This window comes from Malaya genurostris, chromosome 1 (assembly GCF_030247185.1).
Source record: "Malaya genurostris strain Urasoe2022 chromosome 1, Malgen_1.1, whole genome shotgun sequence".
In the NCBI taxonomy this organism is placed as follows: domain Eukaryota; kingdom Metazoa; phylum Arthropoda; class Insecta; order Diptera; family Culicidae; genus Malaya; species Malaya genurostris.
The window spans coordinates 39116958-39137177 of record NC_080570.1 but is presented as its reverse complement, the minus strand read 5'-3'; the positions used below and the strand labels follow the sequence as shown (position 1 = coordinate 39137177).

The 20220-nt window shown below is 38.8% G+C and overlaps 2 protein-coding genes across 3 annotated transcripts in view; both read left to right on the top strand.

Annotated features, from left to right (window-relative positions):
* The window catches only part of LOC131437731 (uncharacterized), a 277133-nt gene extending 266309 nt beyond the window's left edge, over positions 1-10824 (top strand). For both annotated transcript variants that reach the window (XM_058607265.1, XM_058607272.1), the window contains exon 9: positions 43-10824. In XM_058607265.1, the coding sequence (XP_058463248.1) occupies positions 43-1560 (1518 nt within the window). In that variant the 3' untranslated portion in view covers positions 1561-10824. The remainder of the gene's footprint in view (positions 1-42) is intronic.
* A 7344-nt stretch (positions 10825-18168) lies between these two features.
* The window catches only part of LOC131437723 (mucin-2), a 99434-nt gene continuing 97382 nt past the window's right edge, over positions 18169-20220 (top strand). The window contains exon 1 of the mRNA XM_058607251.1: positions 18169-19486. The gene's annotated coding sequence lies outside the window, so the exon portion shown is untranslated. The remainder of the gene's footprint in view (positions 19487-20220) is intronic.

The following is a 20220-nucleotide window of genomic DNA, read 5'->3' as shown; positions in this document are numbered from 1 at the left end:
GAACGTGTTTTTTTTACGCTAATCAAATCATCTTATTTTTAGAACAAACCCAAACCAACGGAACCGTTGGAACAGAACGGATCCAACGACGACATGGGGGTCAATGGGGCAGGCTACAGTTTTGCTCGGAAAATTTCGCTTGGCGGTTCGGCAATCAAGAAATTTCGCGCCAATTTCACAGAACTTTCTAGTCACCCTCTGTACAAGAGCGGCGCAATCGAGACTGAATCCAACAATACGAACGGTGAGCAAACGGTGGCCACGAGCGCCAACACCGACAGTGGCACCGAGGAAGGTGGAAACGATACGATACCTCCAGTGATCAACGGAAGCACGAACGGAATTAAAAAGTCATCCTCGACCATGATGGGCGAAGGAATTTTGGAAACGCCTAGGATATTGACCAGAAGGGGATCGACCGAGAGTGGATTTTTTTCCTGTCTAAACGAAGACTTCAGTACGTACCGGTCACCGCAGTGTAGTTGCATGGAAAAAGGTAATTTCGAATCGTCGGAACGGCTGCCAGTGTGCCGGTGTGTGTACGGGGGCGTAAACAATTTGGCCGCTAGATTGGAAGATCTCGAACTGTCGTCCAATCAGACACTAAACGATAGTTCCAGTGTGCTGCTGTTCGATGATTCATCGACCAATGTGAGTTCGTTGCGAAGCATGGATGACCTGGAACTGTCGGACTCAATCCGTAAAAAATTCAACTATCGACACCACGTGCTCAGTAACGTAGACATAGATGCGCGATCGATCGATATGGGACTGATCAACAGGCTTGCCCTGGATTCGGAAATCAACAGCATGATCCAGAAAAATCAATTTACAAATCAGTTGCTTTACTGTAAAAATCGTTCTTCGTCAATTTTCACCGATAGCTCGGATGACATTAGCTCTTTGGCAGGTTCGGATTCGCTACTGTGGGACGATCGATCATTCGCAACGATCCCCAACACACGATCGGCCCAGATTGCCAAAATCGTCGAATACTTCGAACGCAAAGGACAAACCTTCAAACCATTCACAGTACCTGATTCGGCCTTCGGACTATCCGCTGGTCATTCCGGCTCGTCCACCTCGTCCACATCGTCCTCGGCTTCCGGTGCGCACCATCCGTTCCAGTATCATCATCTACATCGGGCCGGTAGCAACGGAACGGCCGATTCTATCCGACCACCGTCCAATGGTTTCTGTAAATTTCCAACCGCTGCCGAACTTCGCCATCGTTCGGAGTACGAAGCGTTCTGTTTGGATCTGGAACGAAAACAACCGAACTCAGCTGGTATTCAATCACACTACCATTACCATAATCATCCTCAACCGCAGCAGCAGCAGCAACAGCAGCAGTCACAAGCGCACCATCGATTGAACAACATTTGCGAAGGAAACGTCCGCTCGAAGCTACAGCTTTTCGACAAAATGAAACAACAGAATGGTACCTGCGGACAACAGCCAGCGTCCAATTCCGGTAGCTGTAATAGCATCAGCAGCAGTAGCAACAGTTGTGGAACCGGGTCGTCCAGTGGGACCTGTAATGGAAACAGTAGCCAGTAGATCGATCGGGCGACGGACGGATTCATCATCAACCTCATACAAGCGTGTCAAACACATACGTTGTGATCAATTGTAGGCCAATTTTCGGACACTTTTCAGTTCCATTGGCGAGGGATTGTGGATAAACATTCGATAACGAACAAATCAGTTCATTTTTGTTCTGCTTCATGTATGAATTTGGACAATGCTCTCGTGTGTAAATTGGTTCCGTTCTGACAATTTAGCTGATTGAATGTGGCCGCTTACCGCATCCTTATCAGTTGATTAAAGCCAGTACCGGCGGCATTGAGAAGTAACGATGTTACGAAATCATCTACCGCATTGAAATAAAAATTTAATGTGGACAATGGGCAATGCTATCAGTTCAATAATCACGAGTGGTAAATTGATTGCATGCGAATTGATATTGGCAAACACTTGGCAATGACTTTTAAACTGTTTTCATTGACGATGTCGAATCGCGAAATATGTAACGAGAGTTTGAGCCTTTACATGTTGATTTTTAATTCCCTTTTATTTACTTCTTTAAACGAATGAAGTTTTACATACTTTTCGATACGCAGAACGCATAAGTCAACAACAGTTTTGAGTAACCTTTCCAATAATATTTATATCATTCTTGCTTCAGAACCCTGGGTAATTTCTTCAAACGAACTGCTGTCACAAAACTGAGTAGGCTTCGTACTGAACAGCGATGGCAATTGACTAGATTTGACAACAGCAAAAAAGAATTGTAATAATTTCGAAATGAAATGAACATCAAATTCAATAATTTTCTGTTTTTAAGAAATATTCCATTACATCACCCTAACTGAATACTATATATGATGTTGATATGAAATTATGCTTCTTTTCAGGTAATATTACACCAAGATTGTTGCGATATTCGCCCTTATTCTGAACAACGACGTATTGATTTTTCGATCGAATGTGGTTCGATCGAATCATAGCTACCTTTGATTTTGCTAGCGTTATGAGGAATACAAATGAAATACGAGCGAAAAAACGATACGACGTTATTCAGAATAAGGGCGATTATATCGCAATCGCTGCACATCAGTAGTAAGTAGTGATGTGCAGCAATTTTGATGTAATATCACAAATGTGTTGGTGTCGTTCTAAAGGTTGTAATATTACACGAAAAGATGCATAATTTCCTATCAGAATCGTCTAAGTATTCATTCAAGCTGAAGTAAAATACTCAATACATTGTTTCGATGTCATAACATGTGATTTATCTGCAATATTATTACATTTGATGTTTAGTGCGTCTAATTTTTTCTCACATCGATTGATAATCACATCGAGAGTATTAAAATTCTTTTTTTTTGCTGTGTAGGATTAGGTTGAGCGCGAACTAAATTTAACTTTCTCGATTGAGCAGAACAGCGGGCCACTGTGAAGATTGATATTCCTCCCAACAAAATTCAGTTTATATTAGAGGCATACATAAGTTGCGATTTTTTTTCGAAATTTGAAACTTGATTTACAAAAAATGGTTACTACTTTTCCCTTTTGTTTTTGGCAATTCACGGATATATTTCCTTTAAAAATTCGACCGGTTTGGACAAAATCAACGAATCGATCAATTTTTTGACTTCATCATCATTGAAGAAGTGCTGTTCAGTCAGGCCTTGCTGTATCGACCGGAACGAAATAGTAATTTTTCTTCCCGGTGAACGATCAAATTGGTTAAAACCGGGGTAAATGAAATAAAAACAAGTAATCGGCAGGAGTAATTGTCATGGCTATACGGTGGGTGGGCAAGGACTTCCCATTTGAGCTTTTCTGAATAAGTTTTTACCGGCTGTGCGACATGTGCCATGTTGCAAAATTACTTCTTCGTGTCTCGGTGTATTGTGGTCGCAATGCTCGACTCAAACGTATCAATTAAGGGCTGAGGCCAGTGTGTTTTAGGGTGATTTAGAGGGCTATTTTCACGCTTCAAATCTGATGATATCAAAAAACCCAACTGACAATCTCTTAGAAAAAAAAACCCAAACCCAACTGACAAATCTCTTAGACGAATATCAAAAAACCCAACTGACAATCTCTTAGAAAATTAGTTTAGATTATTCTGTGAAAATTGCAGAATGATTGTTTGACTTTAGCGGTCGGGAAAGTCTTTTTCCAGAAGGAAGAATTGCATAGCTGAAAACGGCAACTTTCAACTTGTTCATTGAATATCTCGCCTTCAAAAGCATGAATCAAAAATCTATCCTGATAATGTCTAGATTTCTAGAATTTTATTTAGATGCGATTAGTGCATAAAAACATATATGTTGTCGCCATGAAAGTGAAGGGAAAGTTATTTTGTAAAGGTTATTCGATTTCTATGGCGGCGAAATTTTAGTTTTTTTTCCCTTCGAAACATGAGAGAGAAATAAAATCGACTCAAAAAGGCTGCCAAACAAGCGGCAGCTTTCTTGGATTTTATGTGATGTAGTCAAACTTGTAACCGAAAATATCAAAACTTTCTTGGCCACCCGGCCACATCGAGAGTCATTTTAAACATTTGCCAGAGAGCATGGAGAGATATGGAATACGCACAGCGAGCCACGTGGTTTTACGCGACCTAGTGTATTCAGCCCTTAAAGATGAATATTATACCATTTTCGTTTATCGATCAGAGCAGCCCGAAAACTAACCAAGAGTCCCCTAAACCATTTTTGTGATGTTTATTTTAGCAACCTAGGGTCGTTCTAGATCGGACTCCAATCGCGTAGTTTCGCTCTGAAAATTTTCTCGGGTCGCACCATGACATCCATGCGAGCTTGTTTATTTTTTCTTTTTTTTATGAGTTGTTAAGGGCGCGTACCACGTGTTCGTTTTACTCAGAGTCAGAGTCGCCCGCGTGTAGATTCAATAACGAAAACGGTATTAGAAAAGGTCAAGTGCAAATGACAGTTTCTCTTTGTTTACTTCCTCTTTCGATTATTAGATCCAATCAACAATCCTTCTATCTAATCTATGACATTGTTGATGGTTTAAACTGACTAAGTTGATGGTTTAAACTTTCGATATGCACTGAAGAATTTGTTGGAAATTACTGGAATTTGTCAAAATAATTGAAAAAGAAAGTAAACAAAGTGTAATGTGACAAAGAATCATTTGCACTTGGAACCTTATCTAATGTTCATCGAGAATTGTCGTCGGTAAATCTCCCTCGTGATTCTTTCATTCGGTTGTAGTAGCTCATAATACACCACATCCAGCAGCAGTCCCACCATATCTAGAGCATAAACTTCAGGTCATGCATATTCAGAGCGACCGTCGATGACGCTAAATGACCGGATAATCCATACGTTACTCGACGTTTTGGATTATCGCATTAGACCCGCTTTCCATCGTTAGTAACAAACAACTTTTCTTTTGTGCCATTGGAGAACGGTGTTCAAAGTCGCTTTGGTTCAATTCATGCGACACCCGATTGCCTATTTTTCGGATCATCTTCATTGTTTTTAATCGTTGGCAAATGGCTGGCTGAGCAACTCCGAGTGATTTTGCAAGTTCTTCTTGCGTTCGCCACGGGTCTTGATCGATCTTCCTAGTTTAGTGACGCCTAAATTGTCACTTTTGAACCGTGCAAACCGCATCTGACACGTTCGCTCAGTTAGGGCATTCTCCTCATACACTTTCACCAAAATACGATTACTTTCGCTGGCAGTTTTCTTCATATTCAAATAATAAAAAAGGACTGCCTGAAAAATTACTTTATTCTTAACAAAATTCGTCTTTTTCGTAGAAAAAAAAAACTATTGTTTACGCTTCAGCAAAATGACACATACTGATTCTAAAACTGTGTGCATCCGATATTAAATCACGAAATAGATCGATTTCACCTCAAAAATATTCAAACCACTCACCTTTTCGATTGCTGCTCTTCAATTTATGAAACTATAAAAAAGTCAGAAAAAACGTTTGTGTTGATTTTCACGTAATTAAAATTTGTTTTGAACTCAGCAAAAAGTACAAGCGTTTGTTTGCTTCGGTATTCGGCACAAAAAAAAACGTGCTACTATTACATACACATGACATTTGTCGGAATGACGATATCTGCTTTCTGTCAAAAGTTGCGGTGGGGTACCGGCAACCGAAAATAAAATTTTATTGTATTTTCTCAATAAAATGAACTGTATTTTTCGGGTCAGGGTCATTTTGCAGAAAGCCATTTCGTCGAAAGAGTCATTTCACCGTATGGGCCATTTCGCCCTTCAATTGTCTTAAAATGGTAATTGGAATTGATTTAAAATAAAGACAAATACAAGATGACAGCGTTAAGGCCCGTTTTGTTGATCTACAATTATAATTCTGAAATATCTCATTTTTAAAATAACGGATAAATTCATTTACCCGCGTTTAATCCAGAAAAACGGCGAGTTGGCGGCCAACTAAGCCGGCATCGCCACGACGACTTTGGGTCGCCGAGCAATCTTGGATTCGGTTATTTGGCTATGCCAGGAGCGTTTTAGGGCTGAGGTCAGTATGTCCCGTATAAGTTTTGAATCAACCACGTGTCTCGCTCTTCGTATTACATTTCTCTCCATGCTCTCTCTCGCATATGTGTAAAATGACTCTCGATGGGCCGGGTGGCCAGAAAAGTTTCGATTATTTCGGTTACAAGTTTGACTACATCAATCGGTCGAACGGGATTGATATAAATATAAGCATAAAATGTGTCTGCATCCAATACCGCTTGTTTGGCAGCCTTGTTGGGCCGATTTCATTTATCTCTCATTTTTCGTTACGTTATCAGGAAACTGGAGCAGAAAAAATGGCGCGTGCATAGAAATTGACTTACCTTCACAAAAATAACATTCACTTCATTTTTATCGCGACAACATATATGTTTTTATGCACTAATTCTAAATTAACACGTTGACTGCCAACTACGAGATAACTCGTATATTCCGTTCTTTGCTAGGACGCCGACTACGAGTTATCTCGTACTGTGTTTACTTGCCATTGTCGCGTAGCTACGCTTAAACTCGTAGCATATCAGTGCTAATATGGATATATGGCTTCTGGGAAGAGAACAAAAAATCAATGTTGGTGACATGAACAGAAATTTTATTAATAATATAATTATAGTCTTTAATAATATAAAATGATTAAATGGAATTGGCTTTTTAGACCGGAATTTTGAGAATGGTCGTGGCAGTCAACGTGTTAAATTATCTAGACATTGTCAGGATAGACTTTTGATCCATGCTTTTGAAGGCGAGATATTCAATGAACAAGTTGAAAGACGACGTTTTCAGTTATGCAATTCTTCCTTCAGACAGCTAAAGTCAATGAATCATTCTGAAATTTTCACAGAATAATCTAAACTAATTTTCTAAAAGATTGTCAGTTGGGTTTTTTGATATTCATCACTGTTTCTGAGAAAATCAGATGAAAATAGTCCTCTGAAACACCCTAAAACACACTGGCCTCAGACCTTAAAACAAAACAAAAATAGTGTGATGTATTCTAAATTACCCTTTCGACAAAATTATCCTTCCGGTGAAACTACTTTCGGCGAAATGACCTTTTCGGTTAAATGACTTTCGAAGTAATGGCAATTCGGTGAAATAGCTTTCGGCGAAATGACTCGCTTCCGTATTCTTCATATCGAAAAATTAATACAGAATTTTAAATCTTCAACGCATCGAGTTTCGATTTGCGACAATACAAAACGTCAGAAAAAAAAACAATGGAAACACGTAGCGAATATAAATACACTGAGGTTTTTTTTATGCGGTTTTTTACGCGACTTTTTTATGCGAATTTTCAGAGTTATGCGGTTTTTTTATGCGAATTTTCAGAGTTATGCGTTTTTTATGCGAATTTTCAGAGTTATGCGGTTTTTTTCTCTCCTTTTCATAATGTTTTTTTTTTCATTATTCATTTTTGTTCAGAGTGCGTCACAACAATTTTGCTAAGGAGGCCGGGTATAGCGTGATGGGTTGAACGATGCCTTTCACGCAGCCCATCTGGGTTCGATCCCCAACTCCGCGCACATAGGGTCAGATAGCTTTTCTAGCCCGAAGAGGCGAACAACCTTAAGATTAACACCTCTATAATCGAAACAAAAAAAAATTGCTAAATTTTGTTGATTTAAAACAAAAGAAAATTGTTTTCACAAAAAAAAACAAAAAATACATCAAATTAAAATCATCGTCGAACAGATCCGTTTCTTAGAAAAAAAAACTGATTTTTTAACGTAAACATTTTTCGATGATTAATTCGTTCATTTTGTTAGTTTATTTTGAACTTAAAATAAAAGGGAAATAAAACAAACTTGAGTTTATGAAAATAAATTATCTGATATTTATTTATTAACAATTTTTCAAATTTTGGGACTTAGAAAAAATAGTCCCAGAAATTGATTTTTTCAAAAATTTTTTTTTTCGAGATGCACTAAATTTCGATGTTTCATGCAGTTTTAAGAGTTTCGGCATAAAAAAAATTTCGATTTTGGAAATTTCATGTACTCCCCCCTATGGTGCTTTTTCAAAATCGAAAATATCAAACCTTTACCACCGGCCAGCACCCCTTACGCATGTCCGATTTAGGTCAAATTTTGCATGAAGGCTTTTTTCGAGGTGCTTAAACTTTTGAGCACTAGAGCTTAACGAAAATAGAGGTGATCCCAAAATTTTAGCACCCTTTTATATATAAGAGCGATAAAAATCAACGTGTTTTGTCGGGTACGTCACTTTTACAATCATATCTCCGGAACCAAAAGTCACAGCCATTTGATCTTCGAACTTGATCAATGGCCCGACAGTAGCTTTCAAACGAGCCCAAGTTTGTTCGAATCGGTTCAGCCATCTCTGAGAAAATTGAGCGCGTTCAAATATCTTCGAAAAGTGCACACACATACACACATACACACACACACACAGCCATTTTCCGATCTCGTCGAACTGAGTCGAATGGTATATAACACTATGGGTCTCCGAGGCTCCGTTCGAAAGTAGGTTTTTCCAGCAATTCTAATACCTTTCTATAGAGAAAGGCAAAAACTGATGTTTAAACGCAAACATTTTTCGATGATTAATTCGTTCATTTTGTTAGTTTATTTGGAACTTAAAATAAAAGGGAAATAAAACAAACTTGAGTTTATGAAAATAAATTATCTGATATTTATTTATTAACAATTTTTCAAAATCGATGTACTGTTTTTTTTTTCATTCTTACGCAAAATGTACTGTTTTTTCGTAAAAAAAAACTATACCAGCGTTAGTTATGATTCACTACAAAGCAAAATAAATAATTCTTTATCGTCGTTTGATCCACAATCCAAATTCGGAATTTTCTGAACCTAGGGTCCTAGGCATTATGAAAATATCAAATGTATCGTATTTCTTATGAACGTATCAATGGATAGTTGGTTTCGGCTTACTAACAAAATTCAAACCCCTTTTTTCCTAGCAATGGGTTCAATCGACCAGAGCGCCATTGAAGTGTTGAAGGGGTTATACATAAATTACATATTGGCTCAGAAACGACAAAACAAATGGAACTGGAATCATTGTTTCAAAGCGGAAAAAATGTACGAGCAATAAACTGAAACTGATATCAAGTTCATCGTAAAACGTGTTGGATGTTACTGAAAGTTTGATAAAAAAAAACAGCATCTTTTGTTCATATTCAAGTGTAAGTAGTATAACCTAGTAAAATTTTTAAAACTGACTTGGATGAGTCGAACAAAATTAGTGGAACTGGATGGCCAAGCAAAACCGGAATCGACGATAGAAAATACGGTTCGTACATCAATCACGTGACGCGCTGTTGATTGAAATAGCTTATGTAGTTGTTAAGCCTAGTGAAAAACTCCGAGCATACTACGTAAAGGGCCTTATATTTTTCTCAAAAAATCCACAATTGGAACAATAATCCAACTTCAACAGCTGCGTACGTGTGTGAACTGTAGGCAAATATACATTTTTTGTAGAAATCAACACTTGGTTTATTTTCCTAGAAAAAAAAGCTATACACCGATAGAAAAAACAGAGAGAGAGAGCGGATAGAACCATTATCACTCAATTATTGGAGTACTACAGTACCGACACAAGAAAGTACGTTTGCAAAACTTTGACGTCCATTAAAAGGTAAATAATTGTGGATAGAATCTAGTGTTAAGTGAAACAAAAACAACAACAACAACAACAAAATATACTAAATGTAGTTCCAATTGCATAATGCAACCAATGCCAAAATATTCTTCCCAGCAGTATCTACCTATTCTACCTGCGCATTATCAGTCTATTCAATCATCGATTCAATCGTCTTCCCCGCAATTTTACGCGGGACGTTGTAACAACCTGTATTAAAGGAGACCATTTCTTCCACACATCAAATGCCAACATTATTGTCCTATGAGATAGTCGTGATCCTCCTCAGAACACGAGCCACAAACTTTAGCGATAGTTTTCCAACTCAGTATTCTAAGTTACTGCAGATCAAACAGAGACAGCCAACACAACACGCCACGGCTGCTGGATGATTTTATAACCCTTTTTTGGTTTCATAAAACCTGCGAACGGTTATTCAATCAACTGCAACATGGTAACCAGAAGCACACAACTTACATGGTCACTAGTTCTGTCAACGAGTTCTTAAAAAACCTTTGACACAGTTAAGCAACAAGTCACTAACAGCCTAACAGCTTTTCATGCAAATATTTTCGTGTTCTAAAATGAACCATTCAGTATCTTACCCTCCCCCATTATCGTATCTATCGTAGTCGATAAGTTCAGATTGTAACTAACCTTAATTCACCTATTTTATCGTATTTTCATAGTTTCAAACAAGAGTATACTTTACCATGTGTTGATTACCAACAATGATTTAAAATAAATGGGCATGATTGCAATACTAGCTCCTACTGTGTTACTTTACGACATAATTACTGTAGACTACCGTTTCTTCATCAGTTGAGGACTACTCTAGAAGACAAGTATGTTTATTGCTTAATGCTTACAAGAATCGAGATTAGGCGTGTTTAGGGAGTACGAACTTTGTTTTAGCATTAGCATCATAAGCATCGGAACTTTGGCTTGGCAAAGTTAAACAAAACTTTTGTAGAAAAAAAAACAAAATATTTTAGTTTTCTGTCGCCCCAAACCGCGTTAGTTAAATATTTATTTCGCTTTGTCACAGCTTCGGCAGCTGCTATGGAGCGAGAGTAGAGCAGCAAAGAACACAAAAATCTACCACAAACTGAAAAATAAACTTACATTAAAAACAATTTAGCTTCTAAGCATCTATCGAAGCCCCAGCATCAGTCGTTTTACGTTAGGTGGACGTTGTGTTTTACTGGAAACAAAACCTCTAAAACCCCTCACACATCGAACCACGACAGTGAGAACCGGAAACAATAGCACAACAACAGTGACAAAAAAAAAAGAAAATGGCCAGCGCTCGGCTGAATTGCACGAACATTTCAGTGTGTGGTTCTGTTTTAGCGCTGCCATCGATTACCGACAAAACTGTTGATGGTTGTAGACACACATACACCCCCCCCCCCCCCCCCCCCACTTCAAAACACACACACACATAAATACACAGTTCATGCCAAATTCCGATGGAATCTAATCGGTACCTTATATTTTTATGAGATGAATTTAAACGACACGAGAAGCCAACGCAAAGCAAAAAGAAACATACGTTACGTTGTTATATAAACGTTGTGCACGAATACATGTTGAAGGCAAGCTTAGTATTATATTCATACAAAATTCTATATCTGTAAAGTATCAGTTTTCCAAAACAAAACCAGCATGTTGAGCAGTGTTTTGACGACCTGGCTTTGGGCAGCCAGTCACGAGTTCAACGGCCAAAATTTTGTGAGTTCGTGGTAGAAAAAAAGCATTGTAGCTGTTATTTTAAGAAAATTGGATAGTTTGAAAACGATTTAAAAAAAAAGTTAAGAAGAAATTGGTGAAAATCATTAAAACACAAGAGATGAATTGTATTTGTACATACTTCAATTATATATTCGATCATTATTCAATCGAAAAGAAAAATATTTATAAATAAAATTGTAAAAAAACGTTGTTAGTTTTTAACTGAAAAATACGATGACGCTCGAATTTACTCAATCCAATCAAAACGAAATCATGATCAACATCACGGCCACCAGTCTGTTGATATAACGATCTGTTTTTTGATCGAATATGAAAACTTCATTCTGCAATCCTCTCCACCTGCACCTTATCCATTATCCTTCTTTGTCAACGATGATGGAAGATGGGAGCGACCGGCAATGGTGGCCAGCTAGGAATGGTATTAATTTCCCGTACTATTCTTACAGAGCTCTGATTAGTTAGCCCTCTAACTCGCAAGTCGCAGTTCACAGAGAGAACAATGCGAGTTAGATGGTTAATCAGCAGAAAACAACGCAATGCAAGAAAACTCGATTTCGATTGGGCTCACATTCGATTGAAATATTTCGATTTTATTGAAATATACAGATTCGGAGTGTGCATGTTGCATACATATTAGGCGTTTACAATGCATATCACAGAGCAGTATCTCATAAACTGAAATTCTTCTACAAGTATGCTGCATGGACGGGAGCATTTTTCAAGTCCTATAATTGCTAATCTTCACTCCGAAACGACCTTATATGGTCACCTTCAATTGATAGATATAGTTGGAAATACTTCCATACTTGCATTTTAGTTCCATATTGAAAATCGATAAGTTCAGAAAAAGATGAATACATATTTCGTAAATAATTTGCGTTTTTCCTTTTCATTACGTTTCGCCTTAGACCCGTCAGTGCAGAGCAGTTCAATTTGAACTGCTTATGGCAAACTGACGCTTTTCCGCTACTCTCATGATACTACTGTATTTAATCACATAAATGGATTACAGTATAAACTTTTCGTCTGGAATGAAATATTGCATTATTTTTATTCGTTTATTTAAAATCTGTTACGCAACAAGATGGGATCTATATGCGAGTGCTTTTGTAACGAACGAAAAGATACTCGCATACCGGACCCATCTTAGAATGCCATGCTTCTTTCGCACGTGTTCGCAGTTTCAAGTTTGATTTTCCATCGTTCGATATAATTAAATTTGTGATATGTCTGCTCTTGATGCAGGTAAATTGTATGGTACGACTCTTCCACGGAAAACAGCTTAAACAATGACTTTGCAGATTTCAATACCATCAGCCAGGCAAGGCATGTTCAGAATATGTTCATACCACCCATACGTATGGAAATATATACAACTAGCTGAATTACCCGGCGTTGCTCGGAAATGTTTCGTGAAGGGAAGACCGAAAAAAATTCTTGAAGTTGTCCTGCTCAGTGAATTACTCTGATTGTAGTGAAACATAACTTAGACGGCAATCCGATTGAACAATACTCCGTTCATGTTCAGATTGCAAATGATCAGTGCCCCATCTCAGATCTCACAATAATCATAATTTTCATGGTATTCTCGACAAATCGGGTCAGTTTTATACTTGAACCCTTTTGTTACAAACATTTAAAACATCTTTCTCTCTATAAATACCTTCTTAGTCACCTCTGAGTTTCATATGTTTATGTGCTTGTAACGTAATTCCGTACTTCCTCGTCACTTTCGATCTACCTTATGATCAAAAAAGAACCGGAATTTTCATTTTAAAATTCCCGCGCTTGTCCAATCGGTAAACTTTGGGAGCGGGTCATTGCGCCGAAAGCCATTTCGCCGAAAGTCGTTTCGCCGAAAGGGTTATTCCACCGAAAGGGTCATTTCGCCGAAAGGGTCATTTTGAATACATCAAATATTTTTTTGTGTTATTATGCCCTCTGTATAACTGATGTGGCACAGCCACAAAAACGAAGCCAAGATGGCTCGGCGGCATAAAGCCGCCGAGGCGACGCCGGCTGAGTTGGCCGCCGACCCGCCGTCGGAAGCGGCGGCCTCTTGCATACAAACCTGTAACCGCCTCGTTTGCCCGGTCTGCTCAAAGCTAGGTTTCTTTGCTTTAGTTAGGTCCGAACGAGCGGTAGCGAGGTCGGACAGCACACGAATCAAATCGATGTGGCGAAGCCGCATTAGATATTTTTTTAATTTAGTAATCGGAAAATACCTCATACATTTGCTTGGTAGATACCTATGGAATTGCTTTGATGATTAGTGGGTAATAGTCAACAAGTTTCTTTGGGAACTCCGTTCTGAGGTTCATGAAGTTGAACTTCTTCAATCATCTTTAATTTGTCTTTATTTTAAATCGATTCCCATTACGATTTTAAGACAATTGCAGGAATCGGCGAAATGACCCTTTCGGCGAAATGGCTTTCGGCGAAATGACATTCGGCGAAGTGGCCCATTCGGCGAAATGACATTCGGCGAAATGACCCTTTCGGCGAAACGACTTTCGGCGAAACGGCTTTCGGCGAAATGGCTTTCGGCGACATGACCCTGATCCGTAAACTTTTATTCTCTCAACGTTGGCAACACTTTTGTACACATTCTGTCAAGTTTTGACGCATATCGTACGATTAGTTTTTGTTTGGCGTCTATACAAAGAAGTTGAAAAATTTTCGTGTGGCGATTTTTATAATGGATGAAATTTTAGTACAACGTGCGTGCATCAAATTTTGTGTTGCAAATGGATTTAAGTGTTCCGAAACGTTGAAAATGTTAGAAAAGGCCTTTGGTGAATCTTGTCTAGGAAAAACACAGGCATACGAGTGGTATAAACGCTTCAAAGGTGGTCGTACAAGCTTGGATCATGATGAGATCCCTGGCCGCCCAACAACATCTGTTACTGAAGAAAACATTGAATCGGCGAAGCAAATCGTGCTGCAAAATCGTTCTGTACCGATTAGAGAGATTGCTGTGTTGTTGGGCATCTCTTATGGATCAGCCGAACACATTTTAACTGATGTTTTGGGTTTGAAACGCGTCGCTTCTCGGCTGGTGCCAAAAAAGCTGAATATCATTCAAAAACAGCGTCGTGTTGATGTGGCCAAAGAGATGATTTCCAACGCAGATAGTGACCCCACATTCATCGAATGCATCATAACTGGTGATGAGGTGTGGATCTATGAATATGATGTCGAAACCGCACAACAATCGACCGAATGGCGCTTCGAAGGCGAGCCGAAACCATCCATTATAAAAATCACCACACGAAAATTTTTCAACTTGTTTGTATATACGCCAACCAAAAACTAATCGTACGATATGCGTCAAAATTTGACAGAATGTGTATAAAAGTGTTGCCAACGTTGAGAGAATAAAAGTTTACCGATTGGACAAGCGCAGGAATTTTAAAATGAAAATTCCGGTTCTTTTTTTATCATAAGGTATGTGTGTTGTCAACTAAGAGGTCGAAATCTCAGAGATGGCTGGACTAGTCGCAAATGAAAGGTCTCCCCGTCACCCAGAATGCTATTGAATGGTTTTGAGATCGGGACTTTTTGAGTTATACGAAGTTTTATGTCAAAATTTTTAGTTTTTTGACAGTATCTGTCACACTTGACCTTGAAAACAGAATATGTTTCCATACTTAGATTCCACACGATAATAGCTATCCAACAAGCTATAGATTGTTAAAATCCGTCCATTTTCAACGGAGATATCGACATTTTTGTATAAGCGACCTTTCCCCCTATTCCAGCAGTAGGAGTTTTGAGCGATATATGACAAAGCAGTGCTTGGGAGCAACGTGAAACACGATTTTTTATACTTTGTAGAAAATTATTCATTTTATAATTGACCTTAACATTGAAAGAGCTATACTAGTTTTTTCAGTTTAGGAGAGGGTTTGAACCCTTAAAATAACCCCCGTAGGTAAAGGCTATATGTAACAAATGTCATAGAGCTCATTCTACACAATTAAACATTCTATTTTACAAACAATTTATTTCCAAACAATTGAAAAGCCGGACTTTTTGGTTAAAACAAGAAATTTTATCAATTTTCTGCCAATGCTGTATGGAAAACTTATTGGAAATGTCGCACATTTTTCATTTTTGATTTGGAATTACCTCGTAAAAATTTTAGCTGCACTGCTCCATTGCATCTGTATTAGATTGCGCTGTACAAAATAAACAACGTCTTATATATTATTGTTGGAAAAGCAGTTTTCTGAAAGAATAAAAAGTTTTACGACAACCTGCAGTATCCATGGCCATTTGTTTATCAAAACAAATGTAATTTTTTATTTTGCAATAAAACCTGTGAGCGGTAATCCATATGGAATAGTGTTAATTACTAATGGAGTGCGTTAGTGCAAGGAAACTGAGGCCGAAAATTTTTTCATAAACAGTTTTCAAGCATATCGTATAGTTGTCGACTAAGATGTTTACTGGAATGATCAGTTTGATTGAAAAAAAGTATGGGTGTGTAATGTCAGAGACATAACTGAATGTCGTGAATACGAATATGACACGCTTTATTTGTGCTTCCGAATTCGAATTGGTAGTTGATCGATTGTTTGAATTGTGCAACTTTCCCCTCTTTCATTACTAGAATTTTAAACGATGCGCCTAGACTAAATTACAGATTAGTTACATTAAACATTCTGAAACGCAATTAAATATTATGAAATAAGCAGTATAGTTCTTTATAATAAAAAAATGGTGGCTCTGAAAAGAAATTTTTATGAAAGCGTTCGTGATGAAGAGTGACGATTTGAGTTAGTTCAGCACGAAGACTCTGAATTCTAAACCCATATTCCAGAACTAAGCTCTAAAACTTGAAGACGATTTTTCGCCATGACTACCAGAATGGGTTTTATAGAGTACAGTAAAGTAAATTTCCGCATAATTCTTTAGGAGTATTATTATGGTTCTAAAAAGAACCGAATAGAAGAAGTCTAAAATAAAGAACTGGATCCTGAGTTCAAGAACTAAATTTAGAACCAATAACAGACTCAGAATCCAGTTTCAATTCTAGAATTGCAATTTTGAAACTCAAATTAGTTCCGGAATACAGTTCCAGAATCCAGTTTCAGCACGCAGGCTCTGAAATCTAAACCTATATTGCGGAACTAAAATCTCGTTACGACTACCGAAAACCAAATGATGGCAGGTGCTCTCTCCGTCGCTGCTCCTGCGATGGCAGTCTTCTCGCCTTGAAGGCCAGCAAGCGAATGAGAGTTGCTACCTGAGCGTTTGAGGTTTTAACCACGCAGAAGGTGCTCTCTCCGTCGCTGCTGGTTGAAGGTTTAACTCCCACGACGTCTGCTTCCATCGAACGCACGAAAAGAAATGATCGATTTTCACCACGGTTCCCCTTTTATACGCATTCAGTTGCAGATATGTGCCTGACTACCTCAAAATCGTCGTCCTTGCGCGAAAAACCCAAGCGAAAGTAAAGAGTTTTCCGCATTATTTTGAAATTTTGAGAAAACTTAATTTTTGAGTTGTTTGTGGTTATCTCACACTGTTCAAAATATTATCCTAAATTCCTGATCATATTTTTGATGAAATGGTGAAAGAATTATGTTGCTACCATTAATACAAGTCGAGATATTCACGATTAAGTTCTGCCCATTCTTCCATATGGCTAATTTTGAAAAGGCACCCCATAGTAAAGTAAGTCGTATTCACGACAAAACATTTTTTTTTTCAGGGATCCAACTAAGGGGCAATTTACAATCTTAGGAAAACGGCCATTGCAGCAAAACGCAAAAACAGTTTTCTTTGCAGTCGTTGAGCGAAAACTCAAAAGAAATATTTGTATTGTTTGGCTCAATTTTCTAAATAAAGTGATGTTTTTTTTTCTTAAAGTTTTATTAAGCAATAGCGGAGAAAACTGCATTTGCATCGTAAGATTGTAAGTAGAACCCTAATAAATTTTTGACGCTGCTGATTGTCTACTGGCTTCAGTTCTTGTGCTGACTGGTTCTTTTATGGATGCAGATGAAGTTCAGCATGCAAAATCCTCACTGATGTAGTCCGGGTCTAATTCCTGTGGACGATGCATTGTCGAAGTGGATGGCTCTGTGTGGAAACATTTATTTAATGCGGCAATTTGAGCAACAGTACGTACCTGACGCCTCTACGGAACCGGTTTCCTGAAAACATTCAATAACATTACGTATTCCAGACTCTGGGGGCTGATTATGTTGACAAAAACCAACGAGAAGTTTGCGAAATGTATTCTTCACGGAACACCATTTTCGTAATAAATTTGTTCTGTTGTTAAAAAATCCATGGTTAAATTTGCCAAACCTTTGACAATTCATTGTGTAAAAAAACTGGCAGCTGTTGTAAGTCAAATATAGTTAGGTAAAATATCAACAAATGGACGACCCAGTATGTAACACAGATAAATACATAGAAAACGATATAGTAAAAAATATACATAATAAAAAACCATAAAACTTTCGCGCAAAGGGGGAAAATTTACACCACCCTAATATCTACGTTCATTTAGTCGGTTTGTCGATTTATTCATTCATTCATTCAACAGTTCATCGGCACAGCACCGTTCAGGGCACATGCATCGGAAGCGCAACACCGGATCAGCCACTGAAGCCGGTGTGGACTCAATTCCCACACGATTCACGTTCGGCATTCCACCGCTCAACGTCACCGCAGCAAACGTCGTTTCGTTTGCTCCTCATCCCCTGCGGTGTGGCTGGCATACGATCGCGTATCCACGAGAGAGGAGAGTGAGCCCCCCAAAAAAAACTTTCTTTCTCAAGATCGCCGTCGTCTTGAGCCGACTGCGCACATATCGGTAGAAAGGTGGTCCACTGGAATGTCTTTGCCATTCATTCATTCTATCTCGTGCCGTTGCCAGTGACGGTTGTGTGTAAGGTTTTTTTCCCCCATGCGCTAGGAGAGTAGTCAGTCAAAGCGCAAGATCGAAGCACATTTGGTGTGAAGTGGTGATACTTGGAGCGACGTACCACACCGTAGCAAAGGTTGTGATCCGCGGATTCGAGGAAACTCTTGAACACGACTTTCGGAGCTATCAATGTGACGCTTGGTTCACGTTGGCGCGAGACTTGCGATGCACCGGGGAAAAACCAGTGGACTTACAGCACATGCGGAGGGTGAAAGAAAGTGCGATTCATAGCTTCCGTCCTGTCTCCCCGAGTGCGTCCCTTGCCGCGTTCCGTCGAACTGCCCAGTGAGGAAGGACTTCGATCGGTCAGACTGTGGTGAACGAGTGAGACGACAACGAGCCAGTGCAAAGTTTTGGTTTTGAGCAAAATTTAAAATATCGTTAATGTGTGTCAATTGGTTGATAACTATTAAAGCAGTTAAGCAGTTAAGTTTCCTCTTTCGTTTTTGTACTCTACCAATGCTGATGAATTTCAGATAAGTTTTCGAAAATTAAATCAGAAGAAACGAAGTGGAAGGTGAAATCGAAGTTGTTGATGATGGTTAAGTGCCGATCGGGAAGGATCATCCAGTAACAAATTGACACAGAGCCGAGAGGTTTCTCCAAAAAAAAATTGGTTGTTTAAATATTTATGAGAGACGGATTTGCGAAACCAATTTTTACGGCATCCCCCCCGTGGTGGATGACAAAACAGGAAGTGCAAAGAGTGTGATGACAAACTCGTGCAAGTGGGAAAAGCAGTGAAAGCCTATCCTCCTATCAATCGGGCAGAAGAAATCGAAAAGCTGTCGAAGAAAACAAGTTGACCGAGAAAACGAGAAACAGGTTCGCCGCTAGCTGGATGACAAATTGAAGTCTCGCTCCAACTGCTTCGTTCCCCGTCTGTCTGTCTGTCGGTCGGTCGGTCGATCGGTTGTTTGCCCGGGCGGGCTCCTCTCCTTCCACCAACTGCTGTACGCGGATAGTCGGCCAACCGTGAGGGCCGGACGTTTCCCCCTTTGGTGGTTGTGCCCGAGTGAAACGACGTCCAACGTGTCAGCCCGGAAAGCCTAAACAGGCTCCGTCTAAGCGGCCACTGGGTAGATTACGAACAGGCCAATTTTTGCCCCGAGGAAACCTTTGCCAGGTAAGGAAGGGTGTGTTGCGCTTGGGTGTATGTGAGCTAGAGTTATTGGCGGCATTGGAATGCGAATAAATGATGAAAATAGGACTTTGAGTGAGTACGGCTTGATGCGTTTGGCAGGTTCTTTTTTTGCTGATGATTCCTAGATAACGGGGAGCTTTTCATGTTTGCCGAAATTGTGCTTCAGCCGTTAATTAAACAATGCAACCCGAAAAGCTAACGCGGATGTATGAAGCTTTTGGACGTTTAATGAGGAAGTTATAAACGACCGTGAAATTGCATATCAAATGGTGCAATTGTGTTTGATCTACTCTCTACAAACGATGCGATACGGTGAGAAAGGAAACCTGTTGAAGTAAAAAAAAAATATCAGAGTTTCTGTTATCGGGACTTAAAATCAATGCTCGAGCCGAACTGATGAGAACGCGGTCCAGCTGTTAGTTTGTTGAATTGAATTAGTTTTTCGCGAGGCCAATAAAAATCAATTTTAACAACGGAAGGTCGTTACAAACTTTTTTATGCATAACGAGAACAATTGTTTTTATCTTAAGTTTCGACAAAGGCTATTCTGATATTCATTTGCGAATGATACTTTTCACTGATTAAGATGTTTTAATCGAGACTACAATTTGAGAATCTTGAGATTTTGAATTTCATTGAGTTTTCACAAAAACTTTTTTTTTTTATATCATCTATTTTACTCCGGTTTTAACCATTTTGGTCGTTACAAAAGCTTT